At 40.3% G+C, this 24,075-nt stretch overlaps 1 protein-coding gene across 1 annotated transcript; it reads left to right on the top strand.

The window, feature by feature from the left end:
* The first annotated feature begins 1,404 nt into the window (after nt 1-1,404).
* On the top strand, nt 1,405-19,525 carry adamts12 (ADAM metallopeptidase with thrombospondin type 1 motif, 12). The gene is given in 24 exon segments (XM_053324671.1): nt 1,405-1,522; nt 1,727-2,091; nt 7,107-7,326; nt 7,432-7,640; nt 7,724-7,807; nt 8,239-8,363; nt 8,501-8,650; nt 9,619-9,762; nt 10,689-10,833; nt 10,925-11,017; nt 11,161-11,306; nt 11,501-11,670; nt 12,366-12,499; nt 12,686-12,806; nt 13,735-13,979; nt 14,355-14,496; nt 14,632-14,758; nt 15,521-15,731; nt 15,861-17,072; nt 17,884-18,036; nt 18,215-18,391; nt 18,801-18,947; nt 19,036-19,189; nt 19,383-19,525. Coding segments are annotated over 24 exon segments (4,902 nt in total). The 3' UTR covers nt 19,493-19,525.
* Nucleotides 19,526-24,075: the final 4,550 nt, after the last annotated feature.

The raw sequence follows: 24,075 nt of genomic DNA, 5'->3' as shown, positions 1-24,075 counted from the left end.
GATAGATAGATAGATAGATAGATAGATAGATAGATAGATAGAAGCCATTATACTCCAGAGTTTACAGAGCTTGATGCAGTGTCTCCTTCTGTCTCCAATGGACCAAGCTGGATGAAAATGTGTCATGTCTCAGAAGTGATTTACTCACACATAAAATCTGCTCCAGGGATAAATATCAGACAACTGAACCACAGCAGAGGGGTGAGAGGGCTTATGGCCTCCAGTGGATACACACCTGAAAAAGCTTTTTACCCTGAGATACAGTATTTCTGTGATCCACTACAAACATTCCTGACTGATACAAACTAATTATTTTGGGAAAAAAAGGCATATTCAGAACAATTTGTGAAGAAATTATTGCTCAGAAACTGTAGCAGCATTATGGCATGAACAAATATTTGTCAGTGATGTGGCAGTTTAAAACTAAAGAATGCATGTGTTTGCATATGATTTATCTACTATTTGACTTTTTTTGTCAGAATTATGAGATCTCCATAGATGTCCTAAAAACCCCAAACATTTAAACAGCATGGTATGCAAAAAATATTGCTAATGCACATATTTCAGAATAGCAAAAAATATTGCTAATGCACATATTTCAGAATAGTGTTTCTCTCACTTCCACGTATATGCCTCTATGCATCTAGTCAATAGAGCACAACTGTATGATGACTGCTGGTAGGTTAGACTCCACTGCACCTGTACTGAGGTCATTTATTTGCATTTTCATATTGTACAAACTTACTTAACTAGTCTTTCCATTGTTAAGTGTTGACTATTGAGTCACAGGTATTCAGTCTTATCATGAAACTGATATAGATTCTATAAAATCATTTCAGTCACACACTAGTATTATTCACTGACAGCTTAAGAGGTAGCAAGATGTCAACTTATGCAATAACATTTGAATCATTCGTGTTCCAAAGAAGTTTCATTGTAGGCTAAATGGTCCACGTAGCTTATCTACTCAAACATGTTCAAAAGAGGCAGTAAATTGTCTCTCATTAATCATGCGCCACTGCCTGGTAAAGTCTTCAGTGACAAGTCTAGACACAGTCAAGTCACAGAAGTTGGTCCACAATCATCATTCAAACCAATGCAGCTTCTTCCTTTGCAGCGGCGCTCTTGCTCTGCTCCTGCAAGGAAAGTAGACACCGGCCCGAAGGACACTCCTCCCCTCCTTCCTCCCTCCGCAGAGCCGGAGCTTTCCCCTTCTTTAAACCATGATCTGACTCCCAGTCTTCCTCGGTGCATGTTTCCCTTCGTGTGAGGGGAGATTTTTGAGCTTGTTCATGTCATGACACAGTGCAGCGCAGGATCGAAGTGGTCGCCTTTAACGCCACTAGTAGCCTATTCCAATGCCCAGGACTCTTTTCCAGTGCTTTGAGTTTGGCTACATGAAATATGCGATGTTCTCAGGAGTACCCGGTTCTTTTTCTGCTACACTTTGTTTTCATTTTGGCAGCCGGCCACAGAGAGCTCTCCGACTCTGGCAGACTTCTCTCCCTCTTTGCAGAACAAGGTCAGTTCTCATCTGTCTGTGCAGCTCTCATTGAAGCTACATTTCTGTGCAGATATGCATTGAATGCATGAATAATACAATTTGCATGGTTAAATTAATATCAGTATCAACATGCACTTAATGAAAAAAATCAGTGTATCATTACATCACATTACATCTGTATTGACCCCATTCCATTGTGTTGTATTCATTTCTATTCTACAGGTCAGTTGTCCCAGTCAGAGTCAGATCTGTCCATTGTCCACCCAACGAAGACCAACCCTGATGGAGAGTTCATATCCCACTCTCTGTCCCATCACTTCACGGGTGGGCGAGTCAGGCGTGATCTACGAACCTTCAGTTTGGAGGGACAGGTTTACTACAAGGTCAACTATAAGGGTCATGCTTTAATGTTCAATTTGACTGCAAACAATCACCTGGTTTCAAATGACTACATCTTGGAGAGGCGGAACGGCAGTGCCAACAGCACTGAGCATCATCTCTCTGAGGGGAATTCCTGCCACCTCATTGGCACTGTGGCAACCTCTGGTGTACAAGGAACCGCTGCAATCAGTACATGTAAAGGACTGGTAAGGAATCACATCATCTTACACTCATAATAGGGCTTAAAGGTCAATTTTAACTCGTGTCTCATTCATCAGATTGAACCCTCTAATCCACATGAAGCTTTTGTGCAGAATCCTCATCTTTAAGGCTGCGCTGAAGGTCATATCTCATTGAAAAATCTAGTTTCTTTTGGCAGGAAATTTTCTTAAAAGACATGGGAGGGAGGGGGGCATCTCTATAGGAAAGCTGGTATGTGGTTTCAGCAGTCATAGGCTGTTAAGCAAACGCCTCCATCTGACAGTGCCCTGTCTGTTAGTTTGCCTTTCAAAGACTTCCTGACACTATTTGCAGAACCACTGTGCTGCAGACCCGCTGACGGCTGCTGCTTCTCAGCCAGCAATAAGACCCTTTCAGTCCTCTTTGTCTTTCAGATGTTTTTCCTTTCACCCTCACTCGTTGTCTGTTCCTGCAGAAACTCTTTGCAACCCCCCACTCTTAGATGTGCAGTATTACTTTGTTCTACAATGAGAGAGAGCTTCACTAATAGATTTTGACACAGTTTTTATAGACTGGAAGAGAAAGGTTAGACATATGGAAAGACAGGAAATAGGGCTGTACTCTTTCTGAGAATGTATGCTTTTTTATTCAGGCTTTAATGTTTCTAATCACACAAGTTGTTCAACTACAAAGGACAGCTGGAGAGCAGAAAGACAAGTGACAAACTTGACATATGAGGAATTTTAATTATAGAAAGAGATATGCACCATATGAAAATGTCTGGAGAAATGTATGTTGTGCACATTGCTAAGAGAGGACATGCTCACGACACATCTTTTTTCAATAATAACTGATTCATTTGATTTGAAAAAATATTTTGAAACGACCTAAGAGGAAGTGGATATGGGAAATGAGGGACCCTTCACCCCCTCTGAATTGATAGGAGGTGTCAGTTTTAGTCATAAAGAATGTTTCGGGATGTTTGATTGTGTCACAGCAGGAATGCCTCTCCTGCAGCGTCTTGCCTGTGTTTGTGTTGGTTGGACTACCTCTCTCTGCCAAATCTTCTAAATGCACTCCATTTGTCACATGTGACTCACAATAATGAGACCAAACATGACAGCTATTCCTGCAAGCACTATCATTTATATCTAACCCACTTTACATGCCCTCAAGTAATCCTCAGTGGAAACTGTGTTATGTCACACAGAATTCCTATTCCTGTTCCTATTCCTAATCTACAACTTACCATAGTTAGAAGATTTTTTTCCTGCAAACCCGAATGCCCCAGTTTTTCCCTTCTCTCCAACCTACTAGGGAAACCACTCTGATGTATTGCACTGATTTTTGGTTCAGTGGAAGGAGGTTTATTGCAGCAAAAACCACAGACCACTTAACAGCAAGACTCAGCCAGACAGATGTTGGAGGGAAACCCTGCCAGCTGCTATGGAGGTCATTCACCCCCAGGAGACAGATAAAGTTGGACTGCTGTCAAATATGAATTCATGATAATCATTTTTTATGTTGCTCCAAACTTAAGTTATGAAAGGATAAACTAACAGGAAGCATGAGAAGCAGCAAAAAACAGTGAAGGAAGTTCCTTAATTGTGCAATGCAAATAGTTAATACATTTTCTTCAAATTATGGAGAATAAGTTAAAGTGTGATTTAAATAGTATAACTGACCACCCTTCAAGTTGTTCAAAACAATATTTGTGTCCACAGTCTCACAATTAAATTGCTGTTTTTATGTGCTGCCTTTGTTGGTGAAGATAATCACCCTGCAAAACGTTGACCTAGCAAAACCCCGCCTTGAGCTACAGTTGTTGACAGGTTGTCTGTGACCTGATCTATCATCTTTAAATCAAGAGCTGGCTGTGTTTGGTGGGCTTTAGAGAACAATATTTTTTTTTAAACCTGACATAGAACAGATGATAGAGCAGGATCATGCCCTTTAAACACTAAGTCACAATTTGGTGCCTTCTGCTTCATTAACACCTCTACATCCTGTCATTATAACATCCAGCCTCTGGCATCAAAAACCAAGTCACATCTGCTCAAACAAATAGAGCTGTACCGCAGTTCAGGTTACATTTATGATTTACTGTACATGTAAAACTATCAGGATTGTTGGGTGGAGATTGGTGTTACTGTCCTTTTTTTGTTTCCGTGGGAAAACATTGAATTAGAGCAAAGCTGCAGCTCTCTCAGGCTTTTCTAATCCCTGAGGCGCAACGCAAAACAAGAACATGCAAGTTCAGACCTATTATATTGGTATTTTCTTCACTTAAATGCATGTTTCTTCGCACTATGCTGATGAAAAATGATAATGTCTTTTACCTACAGGTAGGAGGAAGAAATTAGCTCCCAGGCAAAAAAGCATCTTGTGAAGGAAAAAAATCTGAAGGCAAGTAAATGTAGTGAAGCGTGTAATTATCACAAATACTTATTTAGGTTTATATATTTTGCTTGGAGGAAATAGTTGTGATTAATCATATTCCAGTAATGAGCACCATCCACCCCCACCTCCCCTTGTGTCCCACTAATCACTGCTAAGGCCACAGGCTCTGTGCAACAGCAGGGACTTTATTCCAGACCCAGTTGGCCTGCACTACAAAACCCACAGAAGCAGGAAACAGAGGTAAAGCAGTTCCACATGGCTGCTGTATTTAGCACACAGACCTGTGTTATGGTAACCTCCCCTAGCTCTGGCACCTCACACCCAAACACGCTTCCTCTAGGTTAGAGGAGGGGGATTAATGGAGAGGAAGACGAGGTGGCAGGGGGAGAAGTGGTGAATAGGTGGCAAAAGTGCAAGGTGAATTCTGGCTGGCAGAGCACTCGAGATTTAGAGCAAAAACTAATCCCTGCTCAAATCATTTCTGCTCAAATTGAAAACAAAGTTCAGGTTGCTGTCGTTTTAAGTTGTTTGTCTTTGTTTATTGAACACAGACATCACACAGGATCTGTATATGGTGATTTAAGGATCACAAGTAACACCATAACCACACTGTACAAGCAAACATTGCAGGCTGTGTTGTACAGAAGGACTGCATTCGTTATGATGATCATACAGATCATGCAGAGCAATGGTTTGAATGTTTGGATGGGCCTCTCTGTAGCATTCCTTCCTAGCTGATCTGGACTCCACCACCTGCTTTTCTCTGCTGGGACTTACTTGGAAGTCAAACAGTCAGGAAAACATATATGGGACAACAGTGAGGTATGATAACAGAAAATGCCATTGAATCCACCTAAAACCTTTTGTGTGTGTTTTGTTTCAGAGTGAAATGATGCAAATGCAAAAACAAACTATAGCCAGAAAACATGATGATCCCACCAGAGTGTATAGATGAGATACAGAAAAACAATGAAACAAGTTAAGTGTTTGCTGCACATAGTCTCTGGGAAGCTTTCCCAGTTGCCTGTAGACATATCTGCCCGCATGCTTTGTGGATGAGTCCATCACAGCTCTGGGACTCCTGGCTTAAACCCACACTCTGAGTCAGTGGAGAGCCCTTTCACAATATTTAATCAAATCTGAGTTTGGACAAAAAGTAACCAAACCTCAGACATATACAAAGGACTTTCTTTATGTTATTGTTGTTCAACTGGTAGTTTACATACGAAAGACTGAACCACTTCGTTGTGTCCCAAGTTTCTGTTTCAGTATTTAGACATTTAGACATATTTTACAAGGTTCAGTGTAACAGGTGTAGCAATAAAGTCTTCCCAAATGGACTGCTACTCCAGATGCACTTTTTGAACTCCCTGAACGCAGAAATGGGACACCCAAGCAGAGCTCTGCAAACTGTTGAATGAATGTGGTTGTGTGGTTTTTTTTCTGTCTTTCACGAAACAGACACGTGTAAAACTTGCCAAGATGACCCAGAAAGCTGAACAGTGCATTACTGCAGTAAACAGCAGGGTAGACCCTTGTAACTGCAACTGGCCAAACAGTGAGCAGTACATGACCTAATTTTCACATCTGCCTCTGGCTCCTCAAATACTGAGGGCAGAAATCCAAGAATCAACTATTATATTCTAAAAAAATGCTGTTCTTGCTTCCCCCTAATACATGTACTGTAAATGTTAAGTAGTTCCTCGTGTTCTCAGTCTCATATTTATAACTTTTACACAAGAACAAAAGCAGTTTAAACTATTTCTTCACTCAATTGTATTTTGCTTTAGAAAGAAAGAGTTATCCTTCTTTCATTCTGTCTTTTGCAAGTTAGTTTAGGGAGAGAAGGAGAGGTTGATCCCAGAATAGCCTGGGCTTGTTTGAACCCAGCTTGACACACCCCCCATAAGTCCCTTTTTGTGTGTACATTTGCATGTATGCTTTCATGGACATTGTGCGTGGGGGTGTGTATCCATGCACTTGTCTTTGGGTGTGTTCACCAGCAGATCTCAGCGATCAACAAGCACCAGCAAGAACGTGCAGGGCATACTTAGTAAAAGAAAAGTCTCTGTATTGCTTCTGCTGCAGACAGAGAATGTGCCTCAGGGAAGGGGAAAGGGAGGGATGCTTTTAGTCCATATACAGATCTGTTGACTAAAGGTGGATTCCTCACTGATGGAAATTACAAAGAAATTACCTTTTCAGTAGATTTTACAGGGTGACGACTGAATTCTGTGTGGGAATTATTGAAGCATTACAATCTTTGATGATTATCTGACAGATATGTTGTTGCACCAATACATATTATAAAACAAAAACATGCTAATTACTCAGATGTTGCTTTTCTGTCTGCTAGTCACAGTCTGAGAATGCATGACAAACGGGATTACTTAAAGCTGCATTAGGCGAGATTTTAGGATTTTAGATTTTAAATGTTTTTAAACTGAATGAGGAATTGGAGCTGTGGCAGAAAAGAACCTGACTGAAATTGAAACAATGTAGATTTGCCCAGTTTTGCAGGTTCAGTTATCTGTATCAGTGCAGAGATACTGATGGATAAAAAAAACAAAATCTCTCTCTGCCCAGACTCAGTCATCTCTATTAAAATCGTGTATTTTCATGTATTTATTTTTTTCAACAGAGGGGCTTCTTCTCCTTGCCAGAGGGACACTATTTTATTGAGCCAGTCCAGAAATATCCTGGGGATCCTGTAGAGACTCCAGAGCCCCACATCATCTACTCAAGAGCTACCACAGAAACTCGCAGAAAAAAACGCAGCTCTGAGGTCAAAGAGAGACCCAGCAACTGTGGAGTTCATGGTGTGTATCTGATTCTTTAAGCATTAGTGCATGTTCCTGCAGGTTTTGGTGTAATTGCACTCAAGTGAGCACTTTTCTCTGCCTTGGCTTGTGTGAGGCCATTGTTGTGCTGGAAGTGATGTATTCCAATGTCCATCTATGCTTTAGATGCTTCAAGTGACTCTGTCCAGGTGGAGAGGGAGAGAGAGGAATGGGAGAGGGAGCAGCATATGGAGGAGGAACAGGCGCAGTCCCGCTCACAGAGGTCAGTCAGCAAAGAGCGGTGGGTGGAGACCATGGTGGTGGCTGACGCGAAACTGATCGAATATCACGGCAGCGATAATGTGGAGTCCTACATCTTCACGATCATGAACATGGTGAGTGGTTAGAGTTTTGTTTTGACTTTTGCCTTCCTCCATCCAATCATACTTTTAGTAGTAAATGATCTTTATGTTGACAGGTGGCTGGGATCTTTCATGATGCCAGTATTGGAAATGCCATCCACGTCATCCTGGTTCGCCTGATTCTGCTACAAGGAGAAGAAGTAATTTATTTTAGAAACTTGAGAGTGCTTTTATCAAATCATACATTCAATGTGGAACAGGAGAAGCACATGCACATCTGTGAAGCACGTAGCATGTAGATGGAGAACATTTTGAGGCTGTCCTTCAGTTGGCTATGTTTCTAGCTTCTTGCATACTGAACACCCAGCTGAAGATTTCAGTATGTACCTATACCTATTTCAAAAAGGTTGCATTGTAAGTCATGTCAAGTCAGGTCATTTCAAAAATGATGAAACAGCATCAAGTTACCACTTTAACTAACACTGCACCATGAACTCACTGTGAAATAAAGAAAACAAACGGAGGAGGTTTTTCTTGAAGGTTAAAAAAATATTCATAAACTGTTGTAAAGTGACAGGAACACAAATCCAAATTATCTCAAAAATGTTTGTATTTCTGCTCTTTAATGCAGAAAGGGTTGAAGATTGATCACAATGCAGACACCACTTTGGCCAGTTTCTGTGCCTGGCAGAAAAACTTAAATCCCCAGAGTGACACGCATCCTGCTCATCATGATGTAGCTGTGCTGGTCACCAGGCAAGTGAAACTCTCATAATGTGATTTCAATACAACACTTTTAAATTAAGTGGGTAAATATTGTCCCCTTATGTGCTAGTTCATTCTGAAGGAAATATAGCATGCACACACATCATTTGTTTGTGCTTCACCCTCAGGAAAGACATCTGTGCTGGGATGAACCAGCCCTGTGAGACCCTGGGTCTGTCTCATTTGTCTGGGATGTGCCAACCACATCGCAGCTGCAACATCAATGAAGACTCAGGCTTACCTGTCGCCTTCACCGTTGCTCATGAAATGGGTCACAGGTTAGTGAGTGTGTGTGTGTTCATTTTGTGTTTGTTGTGAAACGTGGAATAAAGGAACATTATAACAATAGGTTGCATGACAAAGAAAGCATATTGTTCCCATGATCTATTACTGTCATGAAATCTCCCAGCATTACCACATCAGCCCATTGCTGAATTAACTGTATCTGGTAACCAGCCTTAAAAAACATAGATACCTGAGAAGACTGATGTGGTGTGGGTGTAGATCAGTAAATTAAATAATAAAAGTGAATAGACTAAGATTTAGATTTGTTTTCAGTTTTTAGATTAATGACATATTGTCTTTAGGCCTAAAGCTACTTCTTCAGAGCTTTGTTGCGATGCACCCTCAGTGTAATTCAGTTAATTCAGAGGAACTTATAAGAGTAGGGGTGGACTCTTTGTTTCATTCACAACTGATTACAAATTTTAAGTAGAGAGTTGCAAGAAAATCTATGAAAGAGCCAAGAGCCATATAGTTTAAATTGAGTAATAAATGAAGGAGAACAGGTGACTCAATAGTAGCTCACTTGATCAAGCTTTCACTGATCTCCATTTAAGCTAAAGAAAGCCTAAAATCCCAAACTATCTGCCACTAATATAAAGTATACTATGAATGAATCTTCATAGTATCATTGGGCAAGAGGGTAATGCACTGCTTTGTACAGGAAACAGGAAATGATGACATGCACCAAAAGAAGTCAATAAAACGATTACGGACCTATTTCAACTTTGGAAATTAAATTATATAACTTGCATGTGTTACAGGATAGGGACACAGCTGTTGTTTTTGGCACTGATGACAGTTATCTAAAATTCTACTGAAATTAGCAAGTTTCGGCTTTTTGCAGCCCCTAAAACTGAAGGCCTCCACCACGTCTGCCAAAGCGCAAAAGTCCTCACTTACTTGCAAAAGATTTTCATGTGTTATAAAAATATCTTACCATTTTGGTTGTGTTTGAACACAGCTTTGGAATTCATCACGACGGCCAGGGAAATGACTGTGAGCTGGAGGGGAGGCACCCGTTTATCATGTCCAGACAGTTGATGTACGACAGCTCGCCTCTCACTTGGTCCTCCTGCTCCAAGGAATATATCACACGTTTCCTCGAGTAAGTCTGTATACACGCTTTATTCTAAGGCCATTAATCGCAACATCACAGCATGATTCACTCAACTTTTGCACTGTTTTTCTTTTTGGGGAACACACAAGTTGTTTGCAAGTTGAGTGATTTGCAAAGTTTGTGAAATCACTGTGAAGATAACAGTAATTCCACACTAGATGGAGATAAGTGGCTGTGCTGGCACAGATTTGAATGTAGGCGGTGCAAATGATCCAAAAAACACAATGGGTGTCATGTTTGTGGAAAAAAAAACATTGATGTGTATCAAGCCATGAGAAAACTTAGGAAAAGCATACATATGTACAAAGAAGCTGAACAAGCCCAATTTATATAGAACCAGAAAATCCAGTAAATGACAGACAAGCAAGAGGGGCCTAAAGGAACTGTAGAGGGTGGTCACATTGTGCATCAACATCTGCAAATGTTCACTTTGCCTCTTACAGTTTTTGTTGAAAACCTTGACAGTGGTGAGGATAAAAATTCCCTTTTCTGACAACAATGCAAATTCAGCTCAAACTCTTGTAAATTCACAGGTCAGAGTTCATGTTTGCTTTGAATCAGCATGTTTTGCTATTAGAAACATGTTTTAGTGAGTCATCTCAGATTCTGCTGTTTTTCCCATCACTTTATTTAATACACTGGGGGACTTCAAAGTGGGATATAAACGCATAAACATTGAGCTTGTTCACATGGTACAAATTTTTATCCTTTCTTAACATTTTTTTAATACTCAGATCTTGCCAGTGGTCTTAAGCAAGGATTTTTCTGGAGTCTTTTTCTGTTGGACCTGAACTTTTTCTTTTCATTTCTCAACAATGTATCTTTCTCAACACCAGGCTTCATGCCCTTTTCTCTTTTTCATCTCTTTCGAAAAGTCAAACATTCAACAACAGTTCTTTGTTTCTGTGTCTTAGTCGTGGTTGGGGTTTCTGTCTGGATGACCGCCCTTCCAAGAGGGACCTAACCACCCCGTTGGCACGCCTTGGTGTCCGCTACACCACACACCACCAGTGCCAGCTCCAGTATGGCCCAAACGCTACCTTCTGCAATGAGGTTGATGTAAGTAATGTGCACAAAAGCCCCAACTGAAAAATGAATGTCAGTAGATACTCCTTTTTCTCATTGTTTTTGAATTATGTCTTTCTTTCAGAACATTTGCCAGATTCTTTGGTGTTCAGTGAACGGCTCTTGCAGGTCTAAGTTGGACTCGCCTATTGATGGCACTCGCTGTGGACCAGGGAAGGTGAATGCCAGTTGCTTTGTTTTGTTAGGGTTTGGGTTTCATTTACCTGGGGAAGAGATGATACTGGCACAGAGACCTTTAATATTACATGTGTCATATTACTGGTGTTATGTGGTTGATCTTACCAGTGTTTTTTCCCTTAGTGGTGTATCTCCGGAGAATGTGTGATAGTGGGTAAACTCCCAGAGACGGTGAATGGAGGCTGGGGACAGTGGAGTACTTGGTCTTATTGCTCCAGGACTTGTGGCACTGGAGTTCAGTCAGCTGACAGGGAATGTAACAACCCCAAGTAAGAGCTGAGTCTAGATCTGCTTTGTACTGCGAAGCATATTGAACTGTTTTCTTTCTTGTGCTTTCTGTATAATTCAACCTTTTCTTGTTTGTCAACTTCTGGCAAGGCTTTTTTATAATATGATATAATATGATTTCCTGAAACAAGTCTGATCACCTGCTTGATTCAAAGTGTGCTTCTATCCTCTACAGACCAGAGTTTGGGGGAAAGTACTGTACAGGGGAAAGGAAGCGTTATCGGACATGTAACACAAAACCCTGCGAGAAGAATATCCCAACCTTTAGAGAGATGCTGTGCAGTGAATTTGACACTGTTCCCTACCACAATGAGATCTACAAGTGGATTCCTGTGGTTAACCCATGTAAGTGGTCAATGCCTGAAATGTACAATTACTTTAGATACCGCAGATAGATAGACGCACAGGTCTTTGCACCCTTTTATGTATCAAATAAGATCAGTAGGTGCAATTGTGTTTGTCACCCAACAGGGGGCAGCATTTACACTGGAAAGCCCTTTAGCTTACCCCTTTATATTTATAGACACTTAAAACCTACCTCTTTAGCCTTTACCTCTTTAACTTTTGATTAGAAATTGGTTTTGTGGCCATTGTTGAATTATTTTATTACAACTAAGACTCATTTGAATGATTGAGTAATCAGTTGATTATTTTCTTTAATAATAAATAAGTCATTTGGTGTATTAAATGTCAGAGAATGTCCATCAATGTTTCCAAAATCCTAGGGTTCAACCTCCTTGTTTTGTCTTAAGACATTTAGTTTACCATCTTAGAGAACTAAAGAAACCATAAAATATTAATATTTAAGAAGTTTGGACAAGAGAATTTTAGTATTTTTTTCTTTAAAAATGACTCAAAATTGAATTAATTGATTGTTATTTGGATCGAAGTAGTTACAGATTTACAAACAAAGTGAGAATTATGTGTCAGCGGTAGTCCTTGAGACATTTGGGCTTGGCATTAATGGACTAACGCAGCAATTTCATTGTATTTAAAATACATCAATCTTTTCTTTCCCCCATTTCACTGACTGTCTTTAGTAAATCCGTGTGAGCTGCACTGTCGACCAGTCAATGCGTATTTTTCGGAGAAGATGCTTGATGCTGTGACAGATGGAACACCGTGCTTCATACACAACAATTCAAGGAACATCTGCGTTAATGGAGTGTGCAAGGTAGTGTGGCTGGGTAAGAGACAAAAAAAGACTGGGAGGGTGTAGTAGAGCATGGTATGAGATAGTGTTACTGCAGTATATTGGAGGGAAGAGTGCGTCTGTGAAAACTTCCATGTTATGTTACTTTGTCATGTGTCTGTCGTGGTTATATTTGTATGTGTTTGTGTGTGTGTGTTTGATGTGTAGGAGGTTGGCTGTGACTATGGCATTGACTCAAATGCAGTGGAGGATCGCTGTGGCGTCTGTTTGGGCGATGGCACAAGCTGCGAGACTGTCCATAAGATGTTTGATGACGGGGAAGGCTTTGGTGAGTTTAACACAAAAGATGTTTGAGCAGCTGTGGACAAATTAAATTATCCAGGCATAAGAATTCATAGAATTCTTAAAATTGTCCTAACACAAAACAGGCAACCTATTAATGAATCACTTTTAAAGGAAAGCTTTGATGCCCACACCAGAAGAGTGTGAAAAACCACATAATTCAAATTTATGTCTGCAAGGTCATTTTAGGACAGTTCATCTGCATTACGCCATTGTGTTGTTTCTTTGTTGTCATGGAATCCATCTTGTCTACACCGTGCAGCTGTTTGTCCTGCTGTACTTGGCTGGTGTAATGTGTGTGTGTTTGTGTGTTTGTGTGTGTACATGTGTGTCTGCAGGCTCATGTTTGTATTTGTGTAAAGATCTGTTTGGCTTTGGCTGATTTTACTGTGCTTGGAAAAGTATAACTCACCCATAGAATCAACACACAGCAAAGACAGATTAACAGAGAAAGAGCCTCTAAAAAGCTTAATTCCTCCACTCTTTGTCTGTGTGTGTTTGCCCCACACAGCATCCTTTCCAGATAACCAGCCCAGATGTGTAAGACTTCAAAAGGCTTAGACCAAGGGCAAACCTCCCCCTCCTTTGCACAAACACAGAAACACACACACCTTCCCACAAACATCATTAAACTCCAGAGACCCACTCATAGTTGCTTTCGTCCTCCCCCATCCAGCCCCCCACCCCCATCCACACACAATAAAAAACAGAGACAGGGCAGTGCCCCCCACGCTGAATACGCACACGTACACTCACACACACACACACATGCCAACCTCCCCCACAGACTGAGCCCACCCTCTATTAAAGATCAGAGAGAAACTGTCTGGTAGTCTGGATGTGAGTGTGGCAGCAGCCATGGTGGGCCATCCATTACCTCGTTGTGACTCTTACTCCCCTCCCAACTCTCCCAGGGTATGTGGACGTGGGTGTGATACCTGAGGGGGCCCGGGACATCCTGATAAAGGAAGTGGAGGAGGCAGGTAACTTTCTGGCTCTGAGGGGCGAGGGGATGGAGGAGTACTTTCTCAACGGCAACTTCATCATCCAGTGGAACGGGGAGTATGAGGCCGGCGGGACAACGTTCTTCTATGAACGCAGTGGGAACATGGAGAACATCACCGCTCCTGGACCCACCAAACAGCCAGTCGTACTCCAGGTAGGCCCAAACACTACATTGGTTAAATGTGTTTGTAGGTAGTGGAGGGTGTCCATTTTTATATGGCTTTCCTATTTCCACACTCAGAGATTTGTAGAAGTAACAGTAAAGAACTGACATTTTTGCCCTAGCTGTTCACATGGAGCTTAGGTTAAATCAACAAGAGGAAAAGTAAAAGAAGAGTGTAAGAACATTCAACTCTGTCAAACCAGTCAAAGCATTTCTGGCAGAAGAAAAAAAATATATATAAATGATCATTAAGCAAAATAAAGCAATACATCAACAAGAGAGAAAAAATTACTTTATAGATGTTAAATATGTAATGCTAAAAGTCTTGAAATGAATCTTTGCATAATAATTCATATGGTTGTCCAGTTGTTGTTTCAGGAGAAGAACCCAGGTATTAAGTACGAGTACACCGTCAGGAAGACCAAAGAGACAGGAAATGAGGTCATCGAACCCACTTACAGGTGGAGACACGGGGCATGGACCGACTGCAGCACCACCTGCGGACTAGGTTTGTGTTGCATTTAATATTATTATCTTAATTTATTATTCAATATAGTGATGAAAGTAGGGAAGTTATCAATATTTTTATAGAAAGGCAAAAAGAAGTAGACGTTTAGATAGTACTCATTTCTGTCTTTCTTAGGTCAGCAGCACCAGCCTGTGCTCTGTTTTGAGTTGGATGTGGGAGTGGTGGACGAGTCTCTGTGTAACCCAGCAAGCCATCCACAAGAGAGACACAGGAAGTGTAAGAATATGGATTGTCCTGCCAGGTCTGTACTCTTCCTATTTTATACAATGACTGTTTTCTGTCACTAACATTACTATTATGACCTCAAAACTGGTTTTAGTTATACAAATATTGATGAGCACTGCAGGTACAGAATACAATTATAAAGAGTCACCAGGTTATCTAAATAGCTGCTGTAAATGGAATATTATGTCTAGTTTGAAAGTGAAAGGCAGCTATCCTTACAACTTTACAGCTATATTTTCCAATTAGTTGCTAGAGATAGAATGTGTTTTTAATTACAAGTATTTTCATTGTGAGTTATGGCCGATGTAACATAAAAACTGTCAGGTACCCAAAGTTTGCATTGAATGACTGGTCAGATATGTAGTGTAAGTGTTGTGTAGTAAGTACTTATGTAGTCTAGTTTCTGATTTAAATCAAATAGTTGCCAATTTAAACAAAGCTTTGCAATCAATTTAATTAATTATCAAAATAATCTGTGATTTATTTATAGTTTACACCTCTGTTTTAAACAGGTGCATGTGATTTGACAACATTTAACATTACTGGCTTCTTTTTTAAATGAAAAAAGGGTTTTGTAGAGAAACAGGTTTATATATTCTGTATTGGAAATAGTATAAAAAAATTAAATAAAAAATATACCATGCCCTATTCTTTAAAAAAAGTGCTTATCATATGTTCGTCATGTATTCTTTGAACAGCAAATCACTTTTCACTGTCTCACCTTTGTCATGTGTGTCTTTTCTTCATTTTCTCTCCTTCTCTGTCCCCTCTTCCTCAGGTGGTGGGTAGGAGGCTGGCAGCACTGCACAGCCACCTGTGGATCTGACGGGGTGCGGAAGCGAACAGTGCTCTGCGTCCGTACAGTCTCAGGAGAGGAAAGGGTGCTCCACCCAGTGGAGTGCAAACATCTTCTTAAACCCAAACCTATAGTGCCATGCAACAGAGATGTTCCCTGTGGACAGGATTGGGCTGTCGGCCCCTGGGAAGAGGTAAGCCCTTTTCCGGTTTTCCAGTCGCCTATAGTGATTTTTATACCTTCCTTTTGTTTTCTAATAATCTCCCATAATTTAATATATTTCTATTGTGAATGCATCATTCATGTTCTTTTGTCTTTGCAGTGTCCTGTGACGTGTGGAGGAGGTGTTCGCTCACGTAAAGTCACGTGTACATTAGCACCCACAGAGACCTGCGACCTTGAAAACAAGCCACGGACTCGATCACTGTGTGCCCTGCAAAGCTGTCCAAACTCAAGTCTCCGCCGACGACCCGGGCCTTCCCCTAAATACCGCCGCATCTACCCACCTAAGAGCACCACCACCAAGCTTCCTGTCTCATCCACCTGGGCTCCCACGAGTACCACGGCCACAGCTGCACCCACAGCTGCACCCACGGCTGCACCCACGGCTGCACCCACAGCTGCGATCACTTTGAGGACAGAAACAACTACCAAAGAAAGTACAACTGCTCTCATCTCTACCTCCAGACCCCTTTTAACCCCTAAAATCACAATCCCTAAAATCACTGATATAGATGATTATGAATTCAGTGTTGTCGTGAATAAAAATGAGGATGGAATAGATAAGGGACGAAAGGTTTCCCCAATGAAATCCACTTATCCTGAAGAGGAAAAAGTGGACGAGAAGGAGAATGTAGAGGAGGGAAGTACACCAAATGTGATTATTTATACTCCAGGATATGATTATGTTACAGAGGACCGGACAGCAGAAGAGGAGGAGATTATTGACCTGGATGTTGTTACCACGGCTACACCCCTCAAAAAGCCTCCTAAATCAACCACACCAACACCACATACACTCATCACACCCACTTTAAAAACAAGTCCACCTACTACGCGCAAAACCAAAGCAACCACCACAGCCTCTTACTCCACCCCACACACCAGTACTGAAACTTGGGCAAGGACCACACGACACTATCCCTTGCCTCCACGCACCACCACTCGTATCAATCCAAACAGACATCGGACACACAGGATTCCTCGCACTACTCCCGTATCAAAAAGACATTCTGTTACACCAAAAACGGTTTTCCACACAACACAAGCTCCTTCCACAACTGCAAGAAAAGCACTCACCACTGTAGCATCGCCCCAGTCCACAGTAAAGATTATTAAACTCAAGAAACCTGCTGTGACACCCAAGAAAAGCAGTCCTGCCCCTCGTGCCAAAAAGACATCTTCTAGGCCCAAAAAGAGCCAGAACCAGCAAGCAGAAAGTCCCATGAGCAGCTCAACTGGTGACCAAAGCAACCTGATGGCCAGGGAGCCAGTCAGCATGGATATACTTTGGGTTATAGGAAACTGGAGTGAGGTGGGTGCAGAGATTATATGTTCACATTATCCTAATCCATAAAGCATTACCAGTAATTATGCATGCCTTTAACTACACATTTCATATATTTGTAGTTTTGTACAATGTTGGGCATTTTTCAAGGCATACCATACATTGGTAGTTGTTTTCCTACTTTTCAGGCATGTAGATGTTTCATTACAGATGTTCTTTATTTGTGAAAATGAATGTTATATGTGGTCTTTTGTGGCTTTGATTGTTTTGTAAAGTTGTTTTATTCTTGCATTGAAACAAAGTCGCTATTGGAAGTCCCAGTGTAGCTTTGGTATGTGTTTTGATTTGAGAGCATTGAATTCATGAGCTGTGTTACCAGAAAATCAAACCCAGGAGATAAACAATAAACACATAAATTACAGAAAGGGTTTATATATATTTGGACAGTTCTTGAATGCTGTTTGGCAGTTATCTCTGACGCTGGACCATCCTTGAACTTATTGAAGTAAATAGTAACTGCCTCTACTGCCACCTGATGATATAAAATAAATATAAGTGCTTATTCAGTGGTGGATTAGTCATATGAAACATGTTCTACATCTCTGTTTATTTTTATGGTCCAGTGACAGAAAAGTTTCCAATGGCCTATTTGGAAAAAATGGTTAGCACTAAAGTTTAATAAGTGCAGGACTTGCAGACTGAATGGTACAAAACCATGTTTCATTAGGCATAATAATTATGATTTTATTGTGTCACATTTCTTTTAATAATTCTGTTGCTTAAGCACAGCAATAAACCCTGTCCAAGACTTAATCAGTGATTACCCCTCCTGATGCAGTGCTCAACAACATGTGGGATTGGCGCAGTATGGAGAAAAGTAATGTGCAGCACCCAGAATGATGACGACTGTGCTAAGCTGAAGAGACCTGAGCCTGCACGTACGTGTCATCTTCAACCGTGTGCCACATGGCAAAGTGGCAGCTGGAGCAAAGTGAGAAATGTTTCCTCCATTCACTGAATCTAATAACAACCACATTCTTCTCAGTACCTAATAATAATTCCACTTATTTCTTGTTACTTTTCCAGAGGCTCAAAATGGGCATGTTTTCTGCTACAATTTCTACTTGTCTTGTCTTTTGAGACACTGTATATTTTGACATTCTCAACAGTGTCCAGATAGCTGCTCAGTGGTGGGAAGGAAATACCGCGATGTCCAGTGTGTTGACTCTCAGAGTAACCGTCCTCTTAGGCCTTTCCACTGTCAGGCCACATCCAGCAGACCCATCAGCGCCTTGTCTTGCCCCCACAAAACTTGTATGACTTGGAGTGTGTCACCGTGGGGACCGGTATGGGCATTATACACATTCAATTTGTATATATTAAACCTGTGGTATGATTCTCGTAGCTTGCAAAGATTGTTTCACCCAGTACAGATGTTTTCTGTTTTTTTGTTTCAGTTTAGTTTAAGTTGTGATTTTTTTGAGTTATATGATTTATATGGATTTTGTTCCATTTTCTGGAAACACTTTTTAACCAAAGACAGTAGTTATTGCTGTTATATTTCAATGTAGCCTCTGTTGTATCACATTAAGAATAGTTCACCTATGGAGTCACTCTCAACTCCCACAAATAACTGTCTACATTGACGTTCCATGCATAATATACAGATGCAATATGGGAGACTCGTTGATGTATTAAATAGCAAAAAGTAGATATTTCATCATCATGGATCATATATCCCTCTGTCTTCCATAGTGTTCTGGGAGCTGTGGTGAGGGCATAAGGGAGCGGTTGGTGTACTGCCCAGAGCCTCATCACTGTAGCGCCCCTCTGAGGCCAAACAGCACAGAGCCATGTGGTTTAAAGCCCTGCACTCGCTGGAAGACAAAGGAATGGGAGGAGGTCAGTGACATGATCAAGATTGTCCTAAAGCCATTAGGAAATGTATATTTATTATATCACACTTATTTATATTTATGTGATTTTCCAGTGCTCTGTGAGTTGTGGAGCGGGTCAGCAGCAGCGTGACGTCAACTGTGTGAGTGAGGAGGATTTGGCTGTGATGCCAAACAGCCTCTGTGAGAAGATTTCCAAACCAGAAACACTCAGGAAATGCAATATGCAGGAATGCAAGACCAACACAGGTTTGTACACAGCACTCAGTCTGCCTGTCTGTATGTCTGGCACAGTGGGTGATTAAAAAAGCAGACACACTACGCTCGCAAGCACAATTATTATCTTTTTTTGTGACAACCCTGTTAAAAACGTTTCAATCAACTCTACTGTATCAATAAACTTGACCCTTAACAAGTTGTGTTCTCGCATGTGCAGATCCAGCTTGCAGGAAGAACACCATGTCTTCTCGCTTCTGTGACAAGCTGAAGCTGCTGGGTCGCTGCTCTCTCAGGTCGGTCAAAAGACAGTGTTGTGTCACCTGTGGGCGATAGACACGATCACACCTCCTCCTGCATTACAATGAAAAAAAGTTACTACAGTTATTCTTACTGTATCTTCTGCAATACTGGCATAGAGCCATGCCAACCACAGACTGACACGTCCAAACCAAATTGCGAATAATCACCACACCACAACCAGCACAGTTCAATCAGTATAAATGAAACTGGGTCGACTAAGAAAATTATTATTATTATTTTTTATTTCAGCAGTAAATAATTTTAATTGTATTAATAAATAAAAAACGCAAAATATAGTGTCTCATCTACAACATGATAAATACACATTCAGATCGTTGCTTCACTGATCATGGAGCTTTGTTGAGGGGAGCGCTCGGCAAAAATATTAATCATAATTAAAATATTTATTGTATTAATAAAATCTCTTTGGCCAATTTATCAACAGGCCAATTTCTGATGCTTGAAGACAGTGTGCAAAATCTGCACTGTAATGGATGATTTAAATGGTGCAAAGTACAATCATTTGTACACATAAATAAAAATGTATTTTTAAAAAAATCAAAATGTTAATTTCAAGCTCAAGCCAGAACATGAGTTACTCTCATACAGTTGTTATATTGAAAGTGATAAATGATGTACACTTTCTGAATTCAGTTTTAAAAAAAAAAATCAGTTATGACCCACATTTCTTTGTGGGCCAATGGTGCTTTCAATCAATGTGCTCATGATTCGCAGCTCAACTGTTAAGATACCAGTTATATTTTTTATTTCAAAGAGAACTGGTATAAACAGAATGTAAATAGAGAAATTTGTGACCTCTTTTATTAAATTGTTAATATGAATAATAATCTCTCTCTTTTACTCATATAAATATATGTATTTTTCTGCTTGAGTTGTGCTTCTGATCTCATAGCTGGCACTGTGTGTTTACATTGGTCTGGGTAAAACTTACTGTTTTGTTGTCTTTATTTTTTAAATCACTGTCAATAATAATAAGTCAACTACAGAACCTGCACTGTTCTGTAGTGGAACCTGTGGTGCTCCTCCTCTGGTGTGAGATTGACCAATGAGAAAGAGGTGTTGCAGGTCATCCCTCTCAGGTCCCTCTAAGGATGGCCGCTGTGTTTGATTGATGTTGTGCTGGCAATACTGTCATGCATACTGTACGTCAATCTGGGTGATTTGTCCTCCTTCATATGTCTCCATCAGTAAATGTGACGATAAAGGATGTTTGTGACAAAACTACTTAACTGTTTCTGGGTCTTGAAATAAAAATGTCTTTGAATATTTGTAATGAGTTTGTGTGATCCATGTAGTTAGTCTGGGTGATTTCCAACCATCCATCCCTCTTTAAATCCATTATCCTGCTCAGGTTTAAACCAAGCACATAAACAGATGTTGATATTTGGAATATGTACAAAATAAATAGCCATAGCATTACTTGAATACCACAATAATAACAGTGTAAAGAAGATATAGAATAATAACACCTCATTTATGTAGTACACCATATTCTTCATTGCTTCATGATCTTTCATACCTATAAGGTCATTCTCGCCTGAGAGTGCCAGATGCTGCTGGATGTGTAACGCCACAATCATCAGCAGCAGGCTCTGTTTCAGGGATCGGGTTCAGCTGGCCCAGATTTCTCAGGCTCCTCTGGGCCAGATAACCCGACACGGATGAACGCAGCCCCGCTCCACGCATGCTGTCATTCAAGCCAGAGACCAAGAGTTAGTCAGCAGTAATGGAAGGAGTAACATAATACTGGGTCAATGTGGAGCATAATTTCCTAAAAACCGTCCGTGTGTTTGTGTGTGTGTTATCATGACGAAGCAAACACCATCCAATTGTATTACCTAACCACATCTCTCATTCTGTTATGTCATTGAGTGTTGCTTCATTTAAAGAGTTGCACAATGGAAAGAAGAAATGGAGCTTAAAATAAGGAAATGCCTGAAAATAACTCAGATTTGACATTTTGTCGTCATCACTGAGGCAATATAAACAAAATTCCTTTGCTGCTTATTTATTATTTTAAATGTCCCCATCTGTGTTTTTGAAACCGCAGTGCACTTACTAATTGATCTCTAGATTAAAAGTACCAGTTGTGCAGAGTAGGCTACGTGTGAAAAATCATTTGGATAGAAAATCATGGTGTTTTAGTTCCTGTATGGCAATATTTGAAAATATTGACATATTGGCAATATTGACATTAACTTCTCAAAAAAAGTGAGTACTAGCCACAGCTCAATTCCAGACATTTTCAAAACAACAATAAGTGGTTGGTGACTAGTTGTTTTCTATAAAGGGCAAAAAATGGTCATAAAATTACTCTTTACAGCTTGTGCAGAACAATCAAAGCTTTCTGACGCCAAACAATTGTGGTTTTGGATCTAGAATGTTTATTTCATCATTTAGATTTTCCACACTTGCTGTGCAGAATGTCAACACAGCAAACACATGCTGCCTCTGAAGGTTAAGGAACATAACAGATTTGGGGTTAGTGGTATTAAAGAAAACGTTAAATTCACATTGATTGTTTTTAAGGTGTCCATCCTGTCATTGCACTCCTTCTGGTCCACTTGTTATTTTTTAAACAAGTGTTGTAAAAGTGTCTATTTTGTCATTTCTGACTAAAAACTGCTTTGACACAGGACAGTTTCCATTTACATTTTGGCCTTTTAAGAAAATATTTCCACCAGATTTCTTTAATGCAAATTGAGCTGTTAAAGGCAAACTGTAGAAGACTATTTACTGATTATTAGACTTTTGGATGCACAGTCTGCTCCAGAACACAGAGAAAACATGTTGCTTGTGGACAAATAAACTATTCCTTTATATTATATAATATCCTGTTTTTATATTATTATAATACATGATACATACCACATTGCTCTGTTGTAAGGAGTCCGTGCTAAATGTGTCGAAGCATTTGATTGGTCATTCTTAGGGGTGGGTCATATAGATCAAATCCTTTTAAAATAACACGATGTCTGGAAAATTAATTGAGAAATTGTCAACTATTAAAATAAACAAACAAGGGCAATTATGCAGTAAAAATCCACTATTACAGTAAGCAGTCCTTTTTTACTTATTTGCAACTTTGCCTACATTTATTGTATAATATAGCCATACATGTTAAAGGGGTAGCTGCCATCAACATAATGGTAAATTCTAATGGTTGACAAATGTATATTCTCTTACAGAATACATAGTCATATTACCTATCATTATACTCATTATAGTATAGAATTTGGTTGTAAAATTTACTGCATCGTCACCTCATGTTGCCCTGAAGAAGACAGAGGACAGTCCAGTGCCGAGTTGATCCAGTGTTTGACCTGTAAGTAAATTCTTCTGCCCTGCTGAAACTGACACTCTGTACAGAGGGATGATGTAAGTGCCTGTTCAGGACGTGGAAGATAACATGACAAACATCTATTGATCACTGTAAAGCAGGAAACAGCAACCTCATCTTGTAGGTTACCAGACACCCTCCAACACAACAGCCAGGGACACATTAAATATTTATATTTGATGACCAACAGAAAAAAAGCAGCCTCCGGTTTGAGCCAGGCACATGTTTGCAAGTTATCTCTTTGGGACATGAGGTAACACATTTTCCTGTGCTCTATGAAAAGTACCACTAAAGGAAAATGTTACTTTAATCTGGCTGCTTACCTCTTAAATCCCAGTGTAAACCCAGAAAGAGGTTTAAGGAAGAACATAATCCGTACACCAGGACTGGCTGTTGATTTGAAGGAAGAAGTCCAGTCTGGTGGCTCTCATCTGGACCCCATCAGGTTGCATGTCCCCAGGCAGTCAGACTGGCATCTCTGTACCAGGCCTGTTCCTTTATTAAAGCCTCGGCCTCCTCTGACCCGGCACACACAAAGCGGGCCCCGGGGAACACAGACGGAGTCACACACATGGTTCCCATAGGTCAGTATGGTTGTTTGTGAGTTGTGCGTTTGATTCTCTCATAGACCACATATGGATTTGAGCTTAAGTAACTCAGAGTGAGGTGCTTTTCTTCGTAAAACATCTGCTTAATGATAGTGTACCAAAGGGAGGGGCTGATATACTCACAATGAGGCCAAGTAAAATCAGAGACACATGACATGACTAAGGTGAATTTCCACAGATGAATTTGATAATGTGATACTTTATGTTTGGCAGACAGAAAAACAGATTGCATGGTGCTCAGTGGTGGATCCACCTGCTGCCACAAGGGTCAGGATTAAGTAAAGTCGGGACCACAGGCCATAATTTAACTTCAGAAACAGATCAAAAGTAAGTATGATGTGGATTTAGTCAGTATGTTACACCTAAACAAGTGGCTCTGGTTAATATATAGACTGATTCGCAGTTCATGAAAGCTTTGACTGGTCAAATAGGTCTTTACTGGGAAAATAGAATAATAACACACAGGAAGTGATACAGTTAGTGATGTTGGGCAGCAAAACAGTGTTGTTTTCATGGCTTTACAGGAACAGACAGTAATCCTATCTACAGAAACGCAGACAATGTACGATCTCAAAATAAAAACAGAGAAGGAGCTCACCAATTATCACTTGACGTATGACTTGACATGGGTACATTGTTTCTGTGAT

Source organism: Scomber japonicus, chromosome 9 (genome assembly GCF_027409825.1).
Source record: "Scomber japonicus isolate fScoJap1 chromosome 9, fScoJap1.pri, whole genome shotgun sequence".
Taxonomy (NCBI): Eukaryota; Metazoa; Chordata; class Actinopteri; order Scombriformes; family Scombridae; genus Scomber; species Scomber japonicus.
The sequence above is the reverse complement of the archived record's forward strand: the minus strand, read 5'-3'. Positions and strand labels throughout refer to the sequence as shown.